At 49.6% G+C, this 18,028-nt stretch overlaps 2 protein-coding genes across 2 annotated transcripts; one reads left to right on the forward strand and one right to left on the reverse strand.

Moving 5' to 3' along the window:
- Positions 1-6,950: 6,950 nt before the first annotated feature.
- Positions 6,951-7,487, forward strand: LOC112896899. Its single transcript, XM_025965023.1, has one exon. It carries the CDS (start codon positions 6,951-6,953, stop codon positions 7,485-7,487), a length of 537 nt encoding a protein of 178 aa, XP_025820808.1.
- Positions 7,488-10,219: 2,732 nt separating this feature from the next.
- LOC112897939 (tryptamine benzoyltransferase 1-like) lies at positions 10,220-11,842 on the reverse strand. Its single transcript, XM_025966344.1, has 2 exons — positions 11,456-11,842; positions 10,220-11,340 (listed from the first exon to the last, which is right to left on the reverse strand). The coding sequence occupies exons 1-2, from the start codon at positions 11,840-11,842 to the stop codon at positions 10,375-10,377; spliced, it is 1,353 nt and encodes a 450-aa protein (XP_025822129.1). The 3' UTR covers positions 10,220-10,374.
- Positions 11,843-18,028: the final 6,186 nt, after the last annotated feature.

Genomic DNA, 18,028 nt, shown 5'->3' on the forward strand with positions numbered 1-18,028 from the left:
TGGATGTCTTATATGTATACATGCTATGGTGTATATAAGTTGTAAAGAAAGCTAGGGGTATATTTGTAAATTATGATTTGTAAAAGTCCTTGAGTGTAATTGGGTGAATATATTATTAAGTGTCAAACCTAAATGATTATAGATAAGAAAAGTGCAAAAGTTAAGAAAAACCTAAGAAAAATAGGCTTTTGTTGGAAACTAAGGACCTATGTGTAATTAACACAAAGGTATAAGGGTTTACATGTGAAATGGTTGAAAGATAAAAGTAAAACTCAGATTTACTTAAGAGCTAAAGTGTAAAAAGGTTAGTCATGATTACACTGCATGCAATCTGGCAAAAAGACCCTAAACATTAAAGCATTTTGCTTAATTATAACAAAAGTTTTATAATTTGAGTTTGGTTCAAAAATTTAAAATAAAACTGTATCCTTTGAGATTTTGAACTTGAACCTTAAAGCATTATTGTAGGGTTTGAAATTCTTTACGACTTTGCTTTAGACATTTTTCTTACTAGGATTTCGTATCAATGGGAAATCTTTCTTTACAGAGGAGTCCCTGGAATTTTCTCAAATTGCAAACAGGTCCTTCTGACTCCTGTCTGCTTCTTCTTCCTCTGTCACCGCCGCTTCCCCTCTACTTTGCTTCTGCCACCGCCGCTCACCGCCGGCGCAGTACCCCGAGCTCCACCTCCAGCTCCTGCACGTGCCCACGCGTCGCCCCCTACCTCCCCCACCTCTGCTCCCCTCCCTCCCTCGCGTCTCCTGAGCTCGCCACGCGCGCGCCACCGCCGCTCGGCCACCACCGAGCCGCCGCCGTGGCAAGCCCCAAATCGAGCGCCCAGTCCCTGTGTTTGCGCGCGCTTGAGCACTACAATTATCCCGCCGAGCTGTTGGTCGCATTCTTCTCCTCCTTCTCCACTCCCACGCCTCGGAACGCCGTCACTATTGCCGCCCGAACGCCGGTGAGCTCGAGCTCACCCTCGCCCCACCCTTCCACAGCTGCTCCGCCTGCACTGACCCCGCCTTCAGCTCCACCTCATCCTCGCGCAGCTGTCCGGCCAATCCTTTTCCCCGCTCGGACACCGGAGCGCCGCCGCGCCGTTCTCCCCGGCCGCCGCCTCTGCCTCGCCGTGGGCAGGCCCACACAGACTTCCCCGACCCCATCCGAGACCTCCCGAAGGTCGCCCTCGACTCCCTCGTGCTTTTCCCTCTTTTCTCCCCCGCCGCCGGCGACGAGCCTCGCCGGAATCGACGGTCAAAGTTGTGTCCCCCGCTCTGACTCCGGCCAGGGGCTACATTGCAAGCATTCAAATTCTTCTAGGGTCCTTTACGCAAAGTTTCAGTCCCTCCCTCTCTTTCAAATCAGTGAAGTTCAAAAATGTGTAAAAAATCATAGAAAAATCAAAAAAATACCAAACTTGTTGGGTTAGAATCCTTGTGATGAATTCTACAACTTTTGTTTCATAATCATGCTATGAAAATGCATAGTTTGTTCTATATTTTAAATACAAGTAAAAGGATGCTTTAATTAAATCTTATGATCCATAGCCTTGCTGCTGTTGATTTTTGGAGCATATGTTGCATATAGTTTGAGTAGCCTTATGAAAAATTTTGAGGCTTAGATCAGCCCTCTAGATAGAATATTTTGCTACCTTTGTCATATGTTAATGAAACCTTCACAAATTAATTTCAAAAGCATCTGTGCATATTTATGGATGAAATTTCTACCATAACTTGATCCTTATAAGTATGATCCATCATAAAAATTTGAGAATCAGAAACCTAATATAACTTGAGTTATAAGTTTCAAGCTTAAATTCAAAGGTAATTCATAAATAATAATTATTATGCATGAAAAAATATGAAACTTTTCTGGAATACTAGTCTTGAGTAGTTTATGATGTCCTTAAATTTGGAACCCTAGTTTTAGTGTAAAACTCCAATTATAATTGCATCTTGAAATTTCAATTTTGATATTGTTAAATTTTGTGGTTTAGTTCCTTTTAGATTAAAATTCCAATAAAACTGCAGTAAATATATCTAATACAAATCTATGCTCAGTAAATTTTGTAGCTCCTGTTTTGAAGTATCTTGCTCTGTAAAATTTATTCAAGTTATCTATGTAGTTTAATTAAGTTAACTGTTGTGATTTATTTATTGCACTAAATATTCTGAAAAATCTAGGGTAATGTTATTTCAATTAAACCCACTTAGGATAATTTTCGTAGTATTAATTTATTTTCCCTAATTTAAGGTTTGCTTTATTAATAAAAAATCAGCCATAATTAAATAATAACCTAAGGTTAATAACAATGTTTAGTTAATAAAATAAATGAAGTTGCTAAGTGTGTTTAGTTGTTGCTTATGGTAACCAAACATGCTACCTAATGTAGTTAGTTGGATGTTTAGGGTAACCCACCCTGTTGCTTAACGTAACTAGTTAGTTTGGTTGATACTCGATAAATGACTGCCCAGTACAGGGTAATTAGGTTGTTTGTTGAAATATAATGATCGTTAATTGGATTGTAATTTTATCGGGATTTAAAATACAAAAATATGCATTCCATAACTTATAACTGTGCATCTCATGTAGACTCAACCGCTCTCGCCGACGGTGACTACGAGCTTGTCCTGGAACAAGGAGTGGAAGCAACTGAAGAACCCGGGAACATCGTCGAAGGTTTAACTGAAACTCTGAACCAAAGTTCGGATAACTTTGACCCTACCGCTCCCAATCCTACGCAAGAAGGCAAGCCCCGGACATAACCCATTATTTTATTACACTGCCATTCATATCTACTTATATTTATCTCTGCATTAAGTTCTTAAGAATTGTTTGGAACCCTAGTTGCATAATTCTAGGAACCAATGTACTGAACACTAGAACTCGAATCCGACTAGCTGCTATGCTAATAGGACCGGTAGAAGTCGAGTGATTCCCTGTCACTCGCGCGATATAGGAATTGTGAAGTTTACATTCCTGTTATCACTATAGCGAGTTTTGTGAGGTATCATGGTTGAGATGATACCCCATCTGTGTTGTTGAACTGGATAAGGTCGCAGTGTGTGGTAGCGGTGGTTAAGCGTTTGAAAGTACTAGCCACATGCCGTGAAATATGGTAAGCGTTAAGCCTAGTAGCCAATCGGTCCGAGGAGTGGACATACCCCCCACCACATGTATTTGTTTCTTTTGGTTACTTGATTCGACGTGTAGGAATACGTGTTGCTGGGCAACCAGAAGTACGGGTTTTGTAGTCGCGCTACAGACGTACGTCCTGCACTTTGGAAGTGCGTATGGTCCTGCAGTCGCTTGTGGTGGATCTGATCCACGAGTCAGAATGAAAGGTAAACGGTTGCTTCGGAACGACCCTTTGGTGTTCCAAGCGTGTGTGTTAGGTTTACCCTTGCAAGGTTTTGAAATTCGATTCAGGAATCGTCCGTTTCTCGCGGAGATTGAGACTGCTTAATCCCTTTGCCACATAGAGTAACAAGAGCAACTTTATGATTATCAAAGATGATGTTTGATTCAAGATACTACCATGTTTGAGTAGACATAGGTGCTTACCTAGAATGGTTATTCAACTAGAACCTGAAAACTAAAAGTTGAAATTAAGGATCTAGTCTTTGTTGCTTTTCAGCTGAAAACTTTAACCAAAACCTGAAAAACCTGCATAAGTCTAGATACATGGCTAAGTATACCATGAGCGGGTAAGTCTTGCTGAGTATTAGCATACTCAATCTTGCCTTGTAATTATTTACTTCAGGTAACCTCCCTGATGAGCCAGCTTTCATTACCTTGTGGCCCTACCCCTTGCCTGATGGTTGGTCCGTGGAATAGGATCCGTCCCTGGCCAACACAGATTCCGCCGAGTGATATCATGCCAGGGCTAGCATGATATCTGTAATAACGACGTGTACAGTGTTCGTGTTTCAAACTCCGCTGTTGTGGCTTAAAACTTGAACTGTTTTGTAATAATGTTCCTCGTTGGACACTTACGTTACTTTTACATGCATCTGTAATATATCTGCCTGTGATGTAAAGTGCAATGGCTTCTATATCTTTGGACTCGCCTTCGTGCGAGGTATCTTGTTGGATCCTGCTTTCGGTGGTTTATCGGGACGTTACCCGACAGGCCAAGGGATTATACCGTTTGAAGCACGAGGTAGCCCTCAAGAGAGGACTCGCGTACTTGAGCCGGTGTAATTCAGGTTGGTTCTGCCACACGCACAACACTTTGCCATCGGAGACTTGGGAATCCGTTCCCTCTCTCGACCGTTTTGTAACCCCTACTGCATACACGAGCAGCCCGAATTGGACGTAGGGACATTCCGCTCGAACCAGTATAAACCCTTGTGTCTTTTTTGCACACCATCCGAGCTAGACGCGCAAACACAAATTCACTAGTCGGCGGTCTGAAACACCGACACTTGGCGCGCCAGGTAGAGGGCTTTTGCACATCTCGTTGATTCCACAAAGCTGCGGGTGGCTAACCACGCCGGAGGATGGGCTCCAGGCGCGCTCGTGCGTTTTGAGAGCCTGGACTTCATCGTCGCCATCAAGGGGGGCTGGAGGTGGTTCACGTTCCGGTCCGACCCCCTCACACCCCCAACCTCAACCCCATCATTGAGGCTTTCGGGGGGTTGCGGCTGACCACCCTGGAGAATTGCGCCTCCGAGGGCAGCGGGCCCCTCGATTTCAGTTGCGAGAGGCTGGGCGACAGCTTCACACCTTCCTGGGTCCTCGACCAACATAGGAGGACTTGCGTCGCGTTCTCTTCTCACTCGCCAATGTGACGGCGCAGCTTTCCGGGGGAGAACCGCTCTCTTTGGACATCCTGACTGGGAGCGTTTCGACAACGTTCCTGTTCGGCTTGCGCAACGCGGCCTAGGATGTACAACGCCTCATAGCATTGCGCTTTGATTCGCTCCCCATGGACAGCGAGTTCATGGGGATGACGGACTACGTCTCTGAGTCCTTCCATGACCTCTTCACGGGGGAATCGGAGGCGATCTCTGACTCCAACTCCAGCGGGGGAAGCCATCACCCCTCGAGCGAGTGCTTCGTGGCGGACCCCACTAAGGTGCACGTCGAAAGCACCCACGATGGAAACACTCCCCTAGACGCCTCCGACGGCAAAGCCCAGGAAAGAAACCAAGCCCCGCCCCGCCTTCGGCTGGAGCAGCTATGGGAGCGGAAAAAGGAGCTCGAGGAGGCACGCCTCCAGCTAGAGCAGGAACACGCCAAGCTTGAGCGCGAGATCGGACGCCGCGGAGACGGCAGGCGCGCATACGCCAACGCCCGTGACGTCAACCGGAGGATCCTCGAAGATGATGAGGGACCCCCACTCTTCGCTCGGGCTAGCCAGAATGTCACTGCCACAGCGGCTTTGCTTGAAGGACTCCTGAAACCTGCGGTGCCCGAGGCACATCGCGCCCACCACAAGTTGCGTACGCTCTTGGAGCGCGCAGCACCACAACAGGCAGAGAGCTCGATGTCTCAGCGATGCGGGCCCAACGCTGGGTGTCAAGGAGAGCTCGATGCTGGGTGTCAAGGATGTGTCCGTCCACCAAGCCCCACACGGGGGAGAAGGTCCCGCGAACGCCCGTGTTCGGGGATGCCTCAGCGTCGACCGCGACGCGCGCCTCACTCTCAATGCCCCCAAGCGTGGGAACGAGGATGAGCAAGCAGTTGCGAGCCGAGGGTATCACCCTCACCAAGGCGGACACCACGACAGCTCTGAGGATTGAAGCCTAAGCCCTGATCCGTCGGGTCCTAGGGTTTTCAGCTCGCGCATCCGCAGCGCCGCGTTCCCGCCTCGATACCGTCCCCCGGTGAACATCTCGAAGTACGCTGGGGAGACGAACCCCAGCCTATGGCTCGAGGATTACTAGCTCGTGTGTCAGGTCGGTGTGGCGGATAGTGACTACTTCATTATCCGCAACCTACCACTGTTCCTGGCCGATGTGGCGCAAACGTGGCTCGAACATCTCCTATCCGACCGGATCCAAAACTGGTCGGACCTAAAGAAGATATTCGTGGAGAATTTCTAGGGCACCTACAAATGCCCCGAAAACCTATGGGACCTCAAGAACTGCTAGCAGAAGCCGGGAGAGACTCTCCGCGAGTACATTTAGCGCTTCTCTAGGCAGTGCAACGCATTGCCCAACGTCGCTGATGTTATTGGGGCATTCCTGTCTAGGACCACCTACGAGTCCCTGGTCCCGAAGCTGGGACGCAAGAGCCCGCGGACCACTAAGGAACTCCTCGACATCGTAATGAGCCACTCCTCGGGAGAGGAGGCGGTTGGGGCGATCTTTGACCGTGCTAAGGGCAAGACGAAGCGCGACGAGAGCGCTGGCGAGGGTGTCTTGAAGAAGAAGAAGAAGAAGAAGAAGAAGAAGAAGAAGAAGAAGAAGAAGAAGAAGAAGAAGAGGAACAACAGGGGTTCCCTAGTAGCCGCCGCCAACCATAATGGAGGTAAAGCGGCCGCCGGGGAAACCCTCGATCATTTCAAAAAGATGATGGAGAAGCCATGCCCGTACCACGCCTTCCCCATGAAGCACTTGCACAAGGACTGCGTCCTGTTGAAGAAGTACCTGTCCGGGGGCTCCAAGAGGAGGGAGCAGAGGAAGAAGCCCAAGTCGGGCGAAGGCGACACCGAGGGGAAGGACGACGGCTTCCCCGCCACCGACGGCTGCCTCATGATATTTGGCGGGCTGGCCGCCTACGAGTCCAGACGCCGCCAGAAGCTCACGCGCCAGGAGGTCTACGCGGCCGAATTGGCTACACCTACGTTTCTCTGGTGGTCGAAGTCGGCCATCACTTTCGACCGGTCCGACCACCCAAGCAGCGATCCGTAGCCAGGGGGTGCCCGCTTGTGGTCAACCCGATCGTTGGCACAAAGCACCTCACCAAGGTACTGATGGACGGGGGGCAGTGGCCTTAACATCATGTATGCTGAGACCCTGGATGCTATGGGCATCGACTGGTTGCGCATTCGGCCATCTGAAGCGCCATTCCACGACATCGCCTCGGGGAAGCAGGTGATACCGCTTGGGCAGATCGACCTGCCCATAACATTCGGGGATCCGACCAACTACGGGATGGAGACCCTCACCTTAGAGGTGGTCGGGTTTCATGGATCCTACCACGCCATCTTGGGGATGCCGTGCCACGCGAAGTTCATGGCCGTCCCCAACTACATGTGCCTCAAGCTCAAGATACCGAACCTGCATGGGGTCATCACCGTCGGCTCCTCTTTCCAACGTGCCTACCAGCGTGAGGTGGAGAGCTGTGAGCTTACCTCGGCGGTCATCGCCTCGGAGGAACTCACAGTCATTGGGGAGGAAACCACGGAGGAGGCACCCGACACCAAGCGGAACACCGGATCCTTTGAGCCCACGGAGGGCGTCAAAGAGATCCTCATCGACCCCGACAACTCTAGGGACAAGACGGTGCGGATCGGCATAGCACTCTCCTCCAAATAGGAAAGTGCGCTCATCGACTTCCTCCGCGCCAATAAGGACATCTTCGCATGGAGCCCTCGGGTGTGCCGGCCATACCGAGAGAAGTCTCCTAGCATGCCTTGAAGATCAGGCCAGGCTCCAAGCCGGTCAAGCAACATCTACGCCGTTTCGCCGAGCAGAAGTGCAGGGCCATCAGCGAGGAGATCGCCTGACTTTTGGCGGTCGGATTCATCAAGGAAGTGTATCACCCCGAGTGGTTAGCCAATCTTGTTCTTGTACGAAAGAAGAGCGGAAATGGAGGATGTGTGTTGACTACACGAGCCTCAACAAAGCGTGCCCAAAGGATCCGTTTCCTTTGCCCCGCATAGACTAGGTAGTCGACTCAACTTCAAGGTGCAAAACCTTCTGCTTCCTTGATGCGTATTCCAGGTACCATCAGATCACGATGGAGTCCAACCAACTTGCGACTTCTTTCATCACCCCCTTTGGATCGTACTGTTACGTCATCATGCCATTCGGTCTAAAGAACGCGGGAGCTACGTATCAGCACTGCATGCTCAGGTGTTTCGGCGATCTCATCAGACGAACCATTGAGGCGTACGTAGATGGCACCATGGTCAAGTTCCAGCGGATCGACCAGCTGGTGGCCGATCTAGAGCAAACCTTCGCCGGACTCTGAGCGAATAGCGTCAAACTCAACCTCGAGGAAATGCGTTTTCAGGGTTCCCAGGGGAATGCTCTAGGTTGCACGAGCCTTGAAGCAAGCAAGGATGGGCGCAGCTGGAGAACCCACGTCAGACGACTCGACACCTGCAAAGGCTGCTGCCGGCTGCAATCAGCAGAAACGAGACCCGACGAAGGGGCGCCTAGACCAAGGCATCACCCCGGAGTACCCTCCAAACACGCTAGCTAACCCTCTGCACAAATCCCAGAGGCTCGGGGGCTACACCCACTGGGTGCGCTCGAGCGCACACACGTGAGTCAAGCGGAGGGAGATCTCTCATCGGTCACGTCAATCAAGACGTGAGGGCGAGCATGCCAGCAAAACTCCGCCTCGCCCGACCCTAGAGGGGCGGGCTCGGCCTCATCCGACCCGTATGGGAGAGGTTTCCGCCTCACCCGACCCTGAGGCATGAGCTCGGCCTCGCCCGACCTCGAGTATACGGACGCGGCCGCGCCCGTCTCAGGGATGTGGGACCCTTAGGGCCCCGCGGGAGTAAAGGCTCACGTTAGATGTCAAGCCTCTGACAAGAGAGCAGGCGAAGGCACGCCTTGACATGACCTCTAGAGGTGACAGGCCATCACGGCGAGCCCCCCGTCACCCGCCACGCTGGGGTTAAGCCACAAAACATGCTGGGGCTCACGTCGCCCATCTTGTCAGAACATGTCACCCACCGTGCACGTCGGGAGCTCGCGCTGCCGCCTGCCCTGTTAAGGCGCACGTTGCACGTCGCACCAGGGAGCGGCGCAGGGACACTCCCGGCGTCATCTATAGGGCCCATGGGGCCATGTAAAAGGGAAGGAGAGCAGCAGGATCCTGACCACCCTCCACTTTCTACTACTCTCTCTCTCATGTATCCGACCCCTGCCCTTTTGCTTATAAAAGGGAAAGGGAGGACCCCCATAGAGGGGACCGAACTCTCAGACGCTCATGGACTCGCACAACACTTTGCCACCGGAGACTTTGGAGCCCGTTCCCTCTCTCTGCCATTAGTAACCCCTACTGCAAACTAGTGCAAGAACATGAGCGGTCCAAATTAGACGTAGGGACATTCTGCCTGAACCAGTATAAACCCTTGTGTCTTTTTTGCACACCATCCAAGCCAGACGCGCAAACACAAATTCACTGGTCGGCGGTCCGAAATACCGACAACATGATTCACAAAATTACGTTGAAACAACAAATCAGATAAGAGAGCTTTTATTTTAGGCTACTAAATCCTTAATCCTAAAACCTAAAAGATCTTTTCTATTAAGCTCCGTTTGGATCCTTGGAATTGAAATCCATTTTAATAATCATAATTTAAATATAAATTAATTAAGCCAATATAGTTGTATGTGTAATATATTTGTATATTATTGTTGGTTATATGGCAGAGATACTTATGCACTGTACTTCTGCTATAGGGAAGCGAATCTAAGAGTGTGCTAGTTGTACATTAGAAACATAACATGAGGATCTGTAGAATCAATTTCCATCTTCCACCCCTATGAATTTAATATAAGCTTATATATATACTTTGTAAAGTTGTGGAATGCCACAATCCAAAATAAATAGTCTATTCTATTACGTAGATTTTAACTCCTCAAAATGAAAGGATCCAAACAGGATCTCAAAGAGTCAATACCCTATGGCCATGTAAGATCCAGGAGAAAAGAGGATAGTGGACAAGTGGCAGCATTACAGGGCGTGATTTGTTGCAATAGTTTAGAGTTCCAGCTGGGGCACGGTTCGGATCTGAGACTAGTTTGGAAGGACGATACGTGTGCTGTTTGTTTGGTTGCATGAAAACATCGTATCAAATAGATAAGAGTCCGATCCTTTGTAACTCAGACCCTTATATATTATTTTTTTAGCCTGTGTTTTAGATTATCTAGATTAAAATTTAAAAAAATTTATCATTCTTAGTTGGAAGAGGCAACTCTAAGTACAATGTAAAGTTTGGTAAACGTGACAGGAACAATGATGCGATGAATAAAACACGAGGCTGCAGACAAAATCTGGACATTTGGATGACGATTTAACGGTTGAGATGTATTAGCAGGCACTAGGTTTTACAGATAGAAGATACTACAAATTTACAAAAGAGAAAATGACCGGACACCATTTGAACCATTTGGATTCGAGTGAAGGCCCACCACCAGGCACCAGCCCAACAACAACATACTAGATTGGGCCGTGCATTGATCAATCCAGAACGTAGCAGATCTTGTGGAACTCCTCGACGTGACCCTCCACGAGGCCCATGAACAGGTCGACGCCGCCCCTCGCCGTGCCCGACGGCACGAAAACCATCAGCCCGTCGACGGGGATGTCCGGGGCCAGGAACGCGCACGGCGGACCGGTGCCGAAGTCCGTCTGGTGGAACTGGAACCCCAGCCAGCTGTCCACCTCCAGGTCCGGGCACAGCACCGTGCCCGCCGTGGCGGCGGCGGCGGCGAGGTCCTCGCCGCTCGCGTCCGCCACCGCCCCGAAGTCGACGAAGGACTGGATGTACTCGGCGTCGACGCGCGCCACCGCGTCGCGGATCGCGGTGACCACGCGGCCGTAGCTCGAGGTCAGGAGCTCCCCGACCGGAAGCCTCGGGAACGCCCAGAGCACCATGTTCCCGAGGAAGTCCGCCGGCACCGGGGGGTCGGCCCGGCGCGTGCAGTTCACCGCCACCTTCACCTGCGTGAAGTCCCCCGGGCTGAGGTCCCGCGCCGCCGTGACCTTCTTCCACACGTGCGCGAGGAGGCACTGGAACGTGCTGCACCGGGCGGCGCCGCCGCCGCCGACGCGCGCTTTGCGTTTGAGCTCCGCAACGAACTCGGCGGTGAAGCTCACCGTTAGGTTCTTGATCTTTTCTGTGGGGATGACGGCGTAGGACCTGGATCCGTGGGCGTCCCCGGCGTTGAACTCGACGGACCGGTGGTCGAAAACCGGTATCGGCGGGCTACGGGGCACGGCGGTTGCCGCACGGTCGAGGAAGGGCGGCGGGGCAGCAAAGTCCCCGTCGTTGTGATCCGCTCGTACATGCATCGCCCACTTGGCGAGGAAGCTGCTGAAAGATTGGCCGTCGGAGACACGGTGGTGGGTGATGATGCCGATGACGAGGCCGCCGCACTTGTAGCGGTTGAGCTTTACCTGCAGCACCGCCGCCCCAATTTTCTCCTGTGGTAGTATGCATGCCAGTATAGTAGTACGTACAGTGACATCATATATATACATACATACATAGATATATATGCTAGGTAACAAGTAATCAAGAAGTTATATATGTATCTACCTTTGGGGCCGGTGGGTATAGCTTGCTGTAGTGGTCGTTTGCAGCGACGCCGCCGGCGAGCAAGACGGCCGCGGCCATGTCGCCCTCCGGCACGGTCGCCTCCATTACGAGAACGCCCTCGTTGTTGAGGTAGAGGAACGGCCGGCCCTGGTCGTCGACGGCGAGGCGGCCCGCAAAGTGTGGGTGCGCCGCGACGGCCCTGAGGAGGCCCTCCTTGAGCGCCCGGTTGCTGGGCGGCGCCGGCGCGGGGTAGACGAGCACGGTGGGCACGAAGGTGTCAAAGGCCGCGCGGTCGAAGACGGTCAGCGGGACCTTCTCGCCGGCGAGCGGGTGCGGGGTGGTGTTCACCGGCTTCAGCATCGTCGTCATGCACGTCGCAACCTCCATTGTTATTGCACTCGTGATCTCCTCGATCTCCGGTGAGAATTAAGCCACTAATAACTTTGTTCTATATAGAGTGCACATTAATTTGGCGGACGGCGAAGATTATATATAGTGCACAATATCTCGATCGGCCTTCATCTAGATCTAGCCGTGGGCCGGGGTGACGCAAGGTCGCTTGCTTGGAAAAAAAAACTTTGGTGCAGCCCGGCTGCAAATCCTCTAGATATGGTGCAGCCCTGCTCTAGCTACGCAGAACGTGGACTGCAAGAGGATCCGACCAAGGATGGAAACATGAATATGGATATTTTAAATATCTAGTATCTGTATCTGCTAAAATATTAATATGGATGTGTATTCATATTCGAATTTAATGTGGTGCTAAAGTTGATACATCTGAATCCGATTTTTATTAATTTTATCTATCTGAATCCAAATTCATATTCGATAATATCCAACACTTTCAGTGATAAATGACAAAGTTGACTTAAACAACGCTCGCTGATTTGGATTAGATATATGCCTTTGCAAATCACAATAATATCCTAATGATTATGTTCATGCTATTAGAGCAAACTACCTCAAGTGATTTGGACATTTCTGTAAACATATACGATGGACATGACCTAGGCAAAAATTAAGCACAATTACATAAAGCAATTACTTCTGGTTCGTCCATTTAGGACAATTTTTTTGGACTTTGTCCTTGTAAGACATAGACATCGCTTTGTTCTTCTAATCATCTAATGAGTGTGTTCAAATAGCACATGCATAGTTTCTAGTGTATTTTGTTAACTAGCTACATAACTGCAGGTAATGAGTTTGTCTTTGTGGGGGACTATATATATGTTATTGGCAATGTTAGGAATTTGTTAACATTTTTTAAGAAATACAAATACATATACTCTCTCACATACACGCGCGCACGCACGCATGCGCGCACCACCACCCCATTGGCTAGGAGTACGATCATTTCACAAGCAAAGCAAGGGTCATTTTTATTCTTTGCCAGATTATGATGCTTTGCAAGTCTCAGTAACACGTATGCATGGTTTGGCTTGCTCCAAGTTGGGGTGGACATTTGTGAGACGTAATATAGCCAAACAATAATTAATCACAGTTACGCTAGCTATTGGGTTTAGAATTGGTCGTCCATGCTTGTCATTGATAGATCATCGTATACAAAGTAAAAGATACAAACACTAAAAGATGACCTAGATGCAATGTTTGGGGTCTTTGGAATTTGAGTAGCCAACGCAACTTCAAAACGTCACACGGGTTGCGTCACAGTTACATACACAAGAGAGGATATTCTTGAGATAATTTAATTTGCTTATACAGTTGAATACTAGTTACTTTCTTTTGCTCGAACGCCATTGAAATTTCACGCTTCCCATTCCCATGGGTTGTTGCATTTGGTCAGAGATAACTGATAGGAGAGGATAGATAAATCATAATCCTTTATGATGACTTATGCACAACTTCCCCTCCTAAACTCACAAATCAAATAACTAATAAGAACTTTTCTCTTAATGTATGTTTCTTAATTTCATCACAGGCACGAGATTAGAAATAAATACATAAACTTTCTCAAGCAAGTTTTCCTTCAAACCTCTTAACTATAGTTCTCCATAGCTCCTAAAACATCATATGCCTGAAATTTAGGAAGTTTTCAGCCGATTGAGGATGTATGCTGTTATCAATGGCCAAGGCGGTTTAGGTTTGGGGTTTAGGCTGATAGGGTTTAGGTGTGAAGCCTGGGGAGACTGACTGACCGGTGGAGGAAGCGGGTTGTGGGCAGAGCGGCTAGACGGAGCGCCGCGGGCTGAAGAGGACGGCTGGTGAGTGGTGTTAGCGGTGGGGGATCTCGAGAATGGACTTTGTTCAGTGTGGCGGAGGATCATCCGGCCTGAGGAGAGTGATCAACGGGATCAAATCGTTAAGTGTTTACGAAAAAGAACGAACACCACAAAGGTCCTACCATTTGATCCATACATAGCCCATGCCGGCAATGCTCGGAGGGATTTCAGTATTTGGATCTTAATTCACACGCCATTTACTATTTGACACTTAATTTGTAAGTCTTAAAAAATTTGACCTTGAGATATGCGAATTCTTCAGTTTAGGTGTTTCTTCTCATTTTCTTTCTTCTCCCTCTCTTTTCCTTTTCCAACTCAAGTGAACGCACAACGTTACCGTACCCCTGCATGCCGTATCCTCTTCTTCCTCTTTCCCTACTCGTCAGCTCACGGACCAGCGGCGCGCATCGTGGCGGCCTAGGGCTCTAGCACGTGCGAGCCGACGGCGCGCATCCTGCGAGCCGACGCAGAGCTTGATGGAGTCCTCGTGATCGACGGCGGCATCGCTCGGGTGCAGGCGCCGCCAGTGGCAGAGGACGGCCAAAAAATGAGGTGTGGCGGGGGGCGGCGCGCCGGCGGCGCGGCAGGGGCGGGCTGCGGGGGCGCCGCGCGCCGGGGTGGGGCGGAGGGGGCCGGGCCGCCGGGGCGGGGGCGCGGGGGGCGGCGCGCCGGCGCTGCTCGCTCGGGGTGGGCCGGCGGGGCGGGGGGGGGGGGGCACCGGGGCGGCGGGCGGCGGCGTGGGGCGGGGGCATGGCAACCGGGAAGAAGAACACGAAGGGGGAGGAGGAACTGAGGAGGAAGGGCGGCATGGTAACTTGGACGAGTTGAAGGCGGCGTCGGGGTTGCAGTTCTGCGGGTAGGAGCCGTCATCGCGGGGGGCCTGCGGCGGCGCGCGGGGCCTGCGGCGCATAGGCGGCGGCGCGCGGGGCCTGCGGCTGCGGGGCGGCGGGCGCGGGAGTGCAGGACGGCGGGAGCAGAGCTACAAAGTGCCAGTGGGGAACTGGGGATTGGGGATAGGGTTAGAGTTTTTTTTAGTTGGGCCGGGCCGACGTATTCCCGCTTGGGCCGGGCCGAGGTGTGGCGAGCGCCACACCTCGCCACACTGGGCCCTCCGCCACTGGGCGCCGCACGGCCTCGAGCTACTTCGGCGAGAGCACGCCGGTGTCGGCATTGGCGGACTCGCGCGTAGATGGAGGGGCCACATGCGGCAAGATCACCGGCACGGCACCGCCGCCGTAGCCCGCGATGAGGAGCAGATGGTACTCACCTGACCTGAAGACCCAAACCATGCACGTATGCGCTATGCAGGCTCAGTACTACCGTCCAAATTAAGCAATCCATGGTTTCTAGTAACGATCGAATCAATCAGGAATTGGTATCAAAGAAAAAACAATCATCGCGAGGTTAGCGCTAGCCGTCCAAAACATGGCTGCTGAGAGCTGATGGTAGGAGAAGAGAAAGAAGAAGATAAGCCAGGGGCAAAATTGTGCATTCATGTGAGCAGCTGGAAAAGAAAAAGAAAATAAGAAAAATGAAAAGAAACATCTGAAACGAAGAATTATATGTCTCAATGTCCAATTTTATAAGGCTTGCAAATTGTGTATCGAATAGTGAAAGATATGCAAATTAAACCTAAATACTGAAATCTTTTTATTCGGGTCCCCACAAATGTTGAGGGTCTAGCCATTGAGACCTTTTCTTGACGATATTTTCCATGAAAATCATGGGATGTAATATCCTTAAGGTGTCGTCTGGACTGCACTCTGGCACTCGAATTGTCTTCAACATCTAGATCTTTATTCTTTTCGCGAACACTAATGATTCGACTGTGACATCCCAGCCCATGGGCTAAGTTGGGCCGGTCTTGTGAACTGGGCCGAATGCGTTGTAGCTTCAGGACTTGAGTCCCGTACTGGTAGTTCACGGAGAGCTAGACCATCTTAAAATGCTGGTCTCTAGAAGCTATTAATTCCAGTTGCAACCTTTCGTGCGAAGTGAGAATGAAAGCGCAATTAAATTAATTAACAAATATGGTCCATCCAGCATATAGAATGGATCTTTAGGGTTTAGGGCAAATTAAAGTTCCAGTCTTAACTGAAAGAAAAGACCGTGTTTTTTTTTTTACTTTTTCGTCTTCCCCGCCGGCGGTGTGGCGAGTTGGCTTCGAGCCTTCGATGCCGTCCGGGCCACAGCCATGGCGTTGGGAGCTTCTCCTCGTCCGTGAAGCGCCAGAAGCACCGGTAGTTTGCCGCTCTGCTGGTGGTGCGTTAGGTCTGCCTTCTTCACCCATCCCTCTTTCTAATGCTCACGCGAATTCCTGGCGCCGCCCACGCCGCGCTGCAGCTGCAGTGATGGCAGCGCTGCTCCGCTGGTGATGTGCTCGACGTAATGCGTCTATGCGCAGAGAGCTGTGTGCGCACGCGCCACCGTGTTCCTGAGTCAATCTCTTCACGCTGCAGTACTGTTCGTCTTCTCTGATCTATTTTTCTCCATCAAGTTGTAGTTGTTCATTTGTTGTCTATTGCGGAATTTTTAAGTCAGCTGGTATCAGCTATCAATGTGACCTGGACCACTGGAGCTCTTCCATTGGCATTGCATCTCAGTATCAGACATATTAGAGTGCATAACAGGAATGGACCAAAGGAGGCAGCGTAGATACGACTCTTCTCGAGGAGATGCTTAAATAAAGATGAACTGAAGGGCCGCAGAGTCTTGCTAGTTTTAGATGATATATGGGAGATCAAGGACAGCAGTGAACGGAGCAGGCTTGTGGCTCCATTGGGATCTAACCAGCAAGGGAAAGGAAATGCAATCTACCATTTTTTTAAAAAAAAGAAAAAAATGCAATCTTAATGACCACTCAAAACCAGTCCGTCGCCAAGGCTATTTGAACATTGCATTGGATGGTCCCAAGAAGGAAGATTTTTGAGAATAGATTTAGAGCTTATGCATTTGGTGATGAAAAAGGAAGCTACAAATTGCACAACATTGGGAGGCAAATTGCAGATAGGCTAAAGGTTTACCCTCTAGCAGCAAGAGTGTAGAGGGGTTACCGAAGGAAATGTATAGATTTTGACCGCTGTACAAGAATTTTGGAGAATAAGAAGTGGATATCAAACCAAGTGACTGATGCTATCATACTCATACTGATTCTAAAGATCAGTTCTGACTATTTTCCCTACCATTTGCGACAGTGCTTCTCATATTGTTCATTGTTTCCTAGAAATTATCAGATTTATGCAGAGGACTTTGGTCCATATTTGGATTTGTCAAGTTTTTGTATATCCTGCTGGTGATAACAGAAGTCTTGAAGAAGTTGGATCTGAATATTTAGATGATTTGGGTGCATAACTAGACCTATCACTTCTTGTTGTTCTCATAAAAAGGTTCTGTTTGATACCCAATCTGAGCTTTTGTAGTAAGATGAAGTGGCTTCCCGTAATCATAAAAAGTTTATGCTGTGTTTATACCTGTAGATCCAGTTGGTAACTTACATTTAAGGAATAATTGATTTTTACAAAGAGTAGTTCGTATGATCATGCAATGCTTCAGCTGAACATTTTGATGCTTGTGTGCTGTACTCAGTCGATGATTTTAAATATTCTAGAAGTGGATTCCTTTTTATTACCATCATTAGGGTGGCATGCTAAAAACTTAATTTTGAGTTCCACATTTATCACAGCTCATGCCCCTGCAATTACTAGCAGCAGATGAACTGAAAGATGTTGCTACTATCATTGAGAAGTCCTCTGGTCAGCATTGAATGATTCAGGGTCCCTGTGAAAGGCCTTCTCTTTTATTTTGCACGTGGCGGTTTTTGGAAAAGTTTCTAGCCATATAATTGTACACTTTTTTCCAATCATCTAGATTAAGAATTTGTACTTCATAGTTCATATAGAATGCACAGTTGCAATTCATTTCAAGATAACATGCCATTCTAGAAGTCTGCTCCGTAACAGCTCCCCCTTCTTTCAGGAACCCATTGCCCGAAACATCTACTATGCTAGCCCCCAAGGCTTCTATCTCCATGTGCAGGCTATCTACTGTCCATCCAGTCATGGACTCACAGATCTCCATGGGCTGTAGAATCTTCAGGGTCAGTGGTGCAGACCCTAATCCTGAGCCCAAGCCTTGAGCTGCTGACGGTTCTTTCTGCAGACCAGATGGGCCCCAATCAGAGCTGTACATGCAAAACCACTACAGATCAACAGTGCAAGAACATCAGGGCCATAGAGTACTGTGTGTAATCTTCAACAAGATTCCATCCAGTTACATAAAGCTGAATGATGAATCTTATCTTCTTGAAAGGAAGTAGCATTGTAGTCACAAGTTG

Source organism: Panicum hallii, chromosome 6 (assembly GCF_002211085.1).
Source record: "Panicum hallii strain FIL2 chromosome 6, PHallii_v3.1, whole genome shotgun sequence".
Lineage (NCBI taxonomy): Eukaryota > Viridiplantae > Streptophyta > Magnoliopsida > Poales > Poaceae > Panicum > Panicum hallii.

Excerpts from the sequence above, each read along its gene's own strand:
- LOC112897939 (XM_025966344.1), bottom strand. The coding sequence starts at position 11,842 with ATGGAGGTTGCGACGTGCATGACGACGATGCTGAAGCCGGTGAACACC. Across the intron at positions 11,341-11,455 it reads TATACCCACCGGCCCCAAAG|GAGAAAATTGGGGCGGCGGT; the intron begins GTAGATACATAT and ends ATACTACCACAG.
- LOC112896899 (XM_025965023.1), top strand. The coding sequence starts at position 6,951 with ATGTATGCTGAGACCCTGGATGCTATGGGCATCGACTGGTTGCGCATT.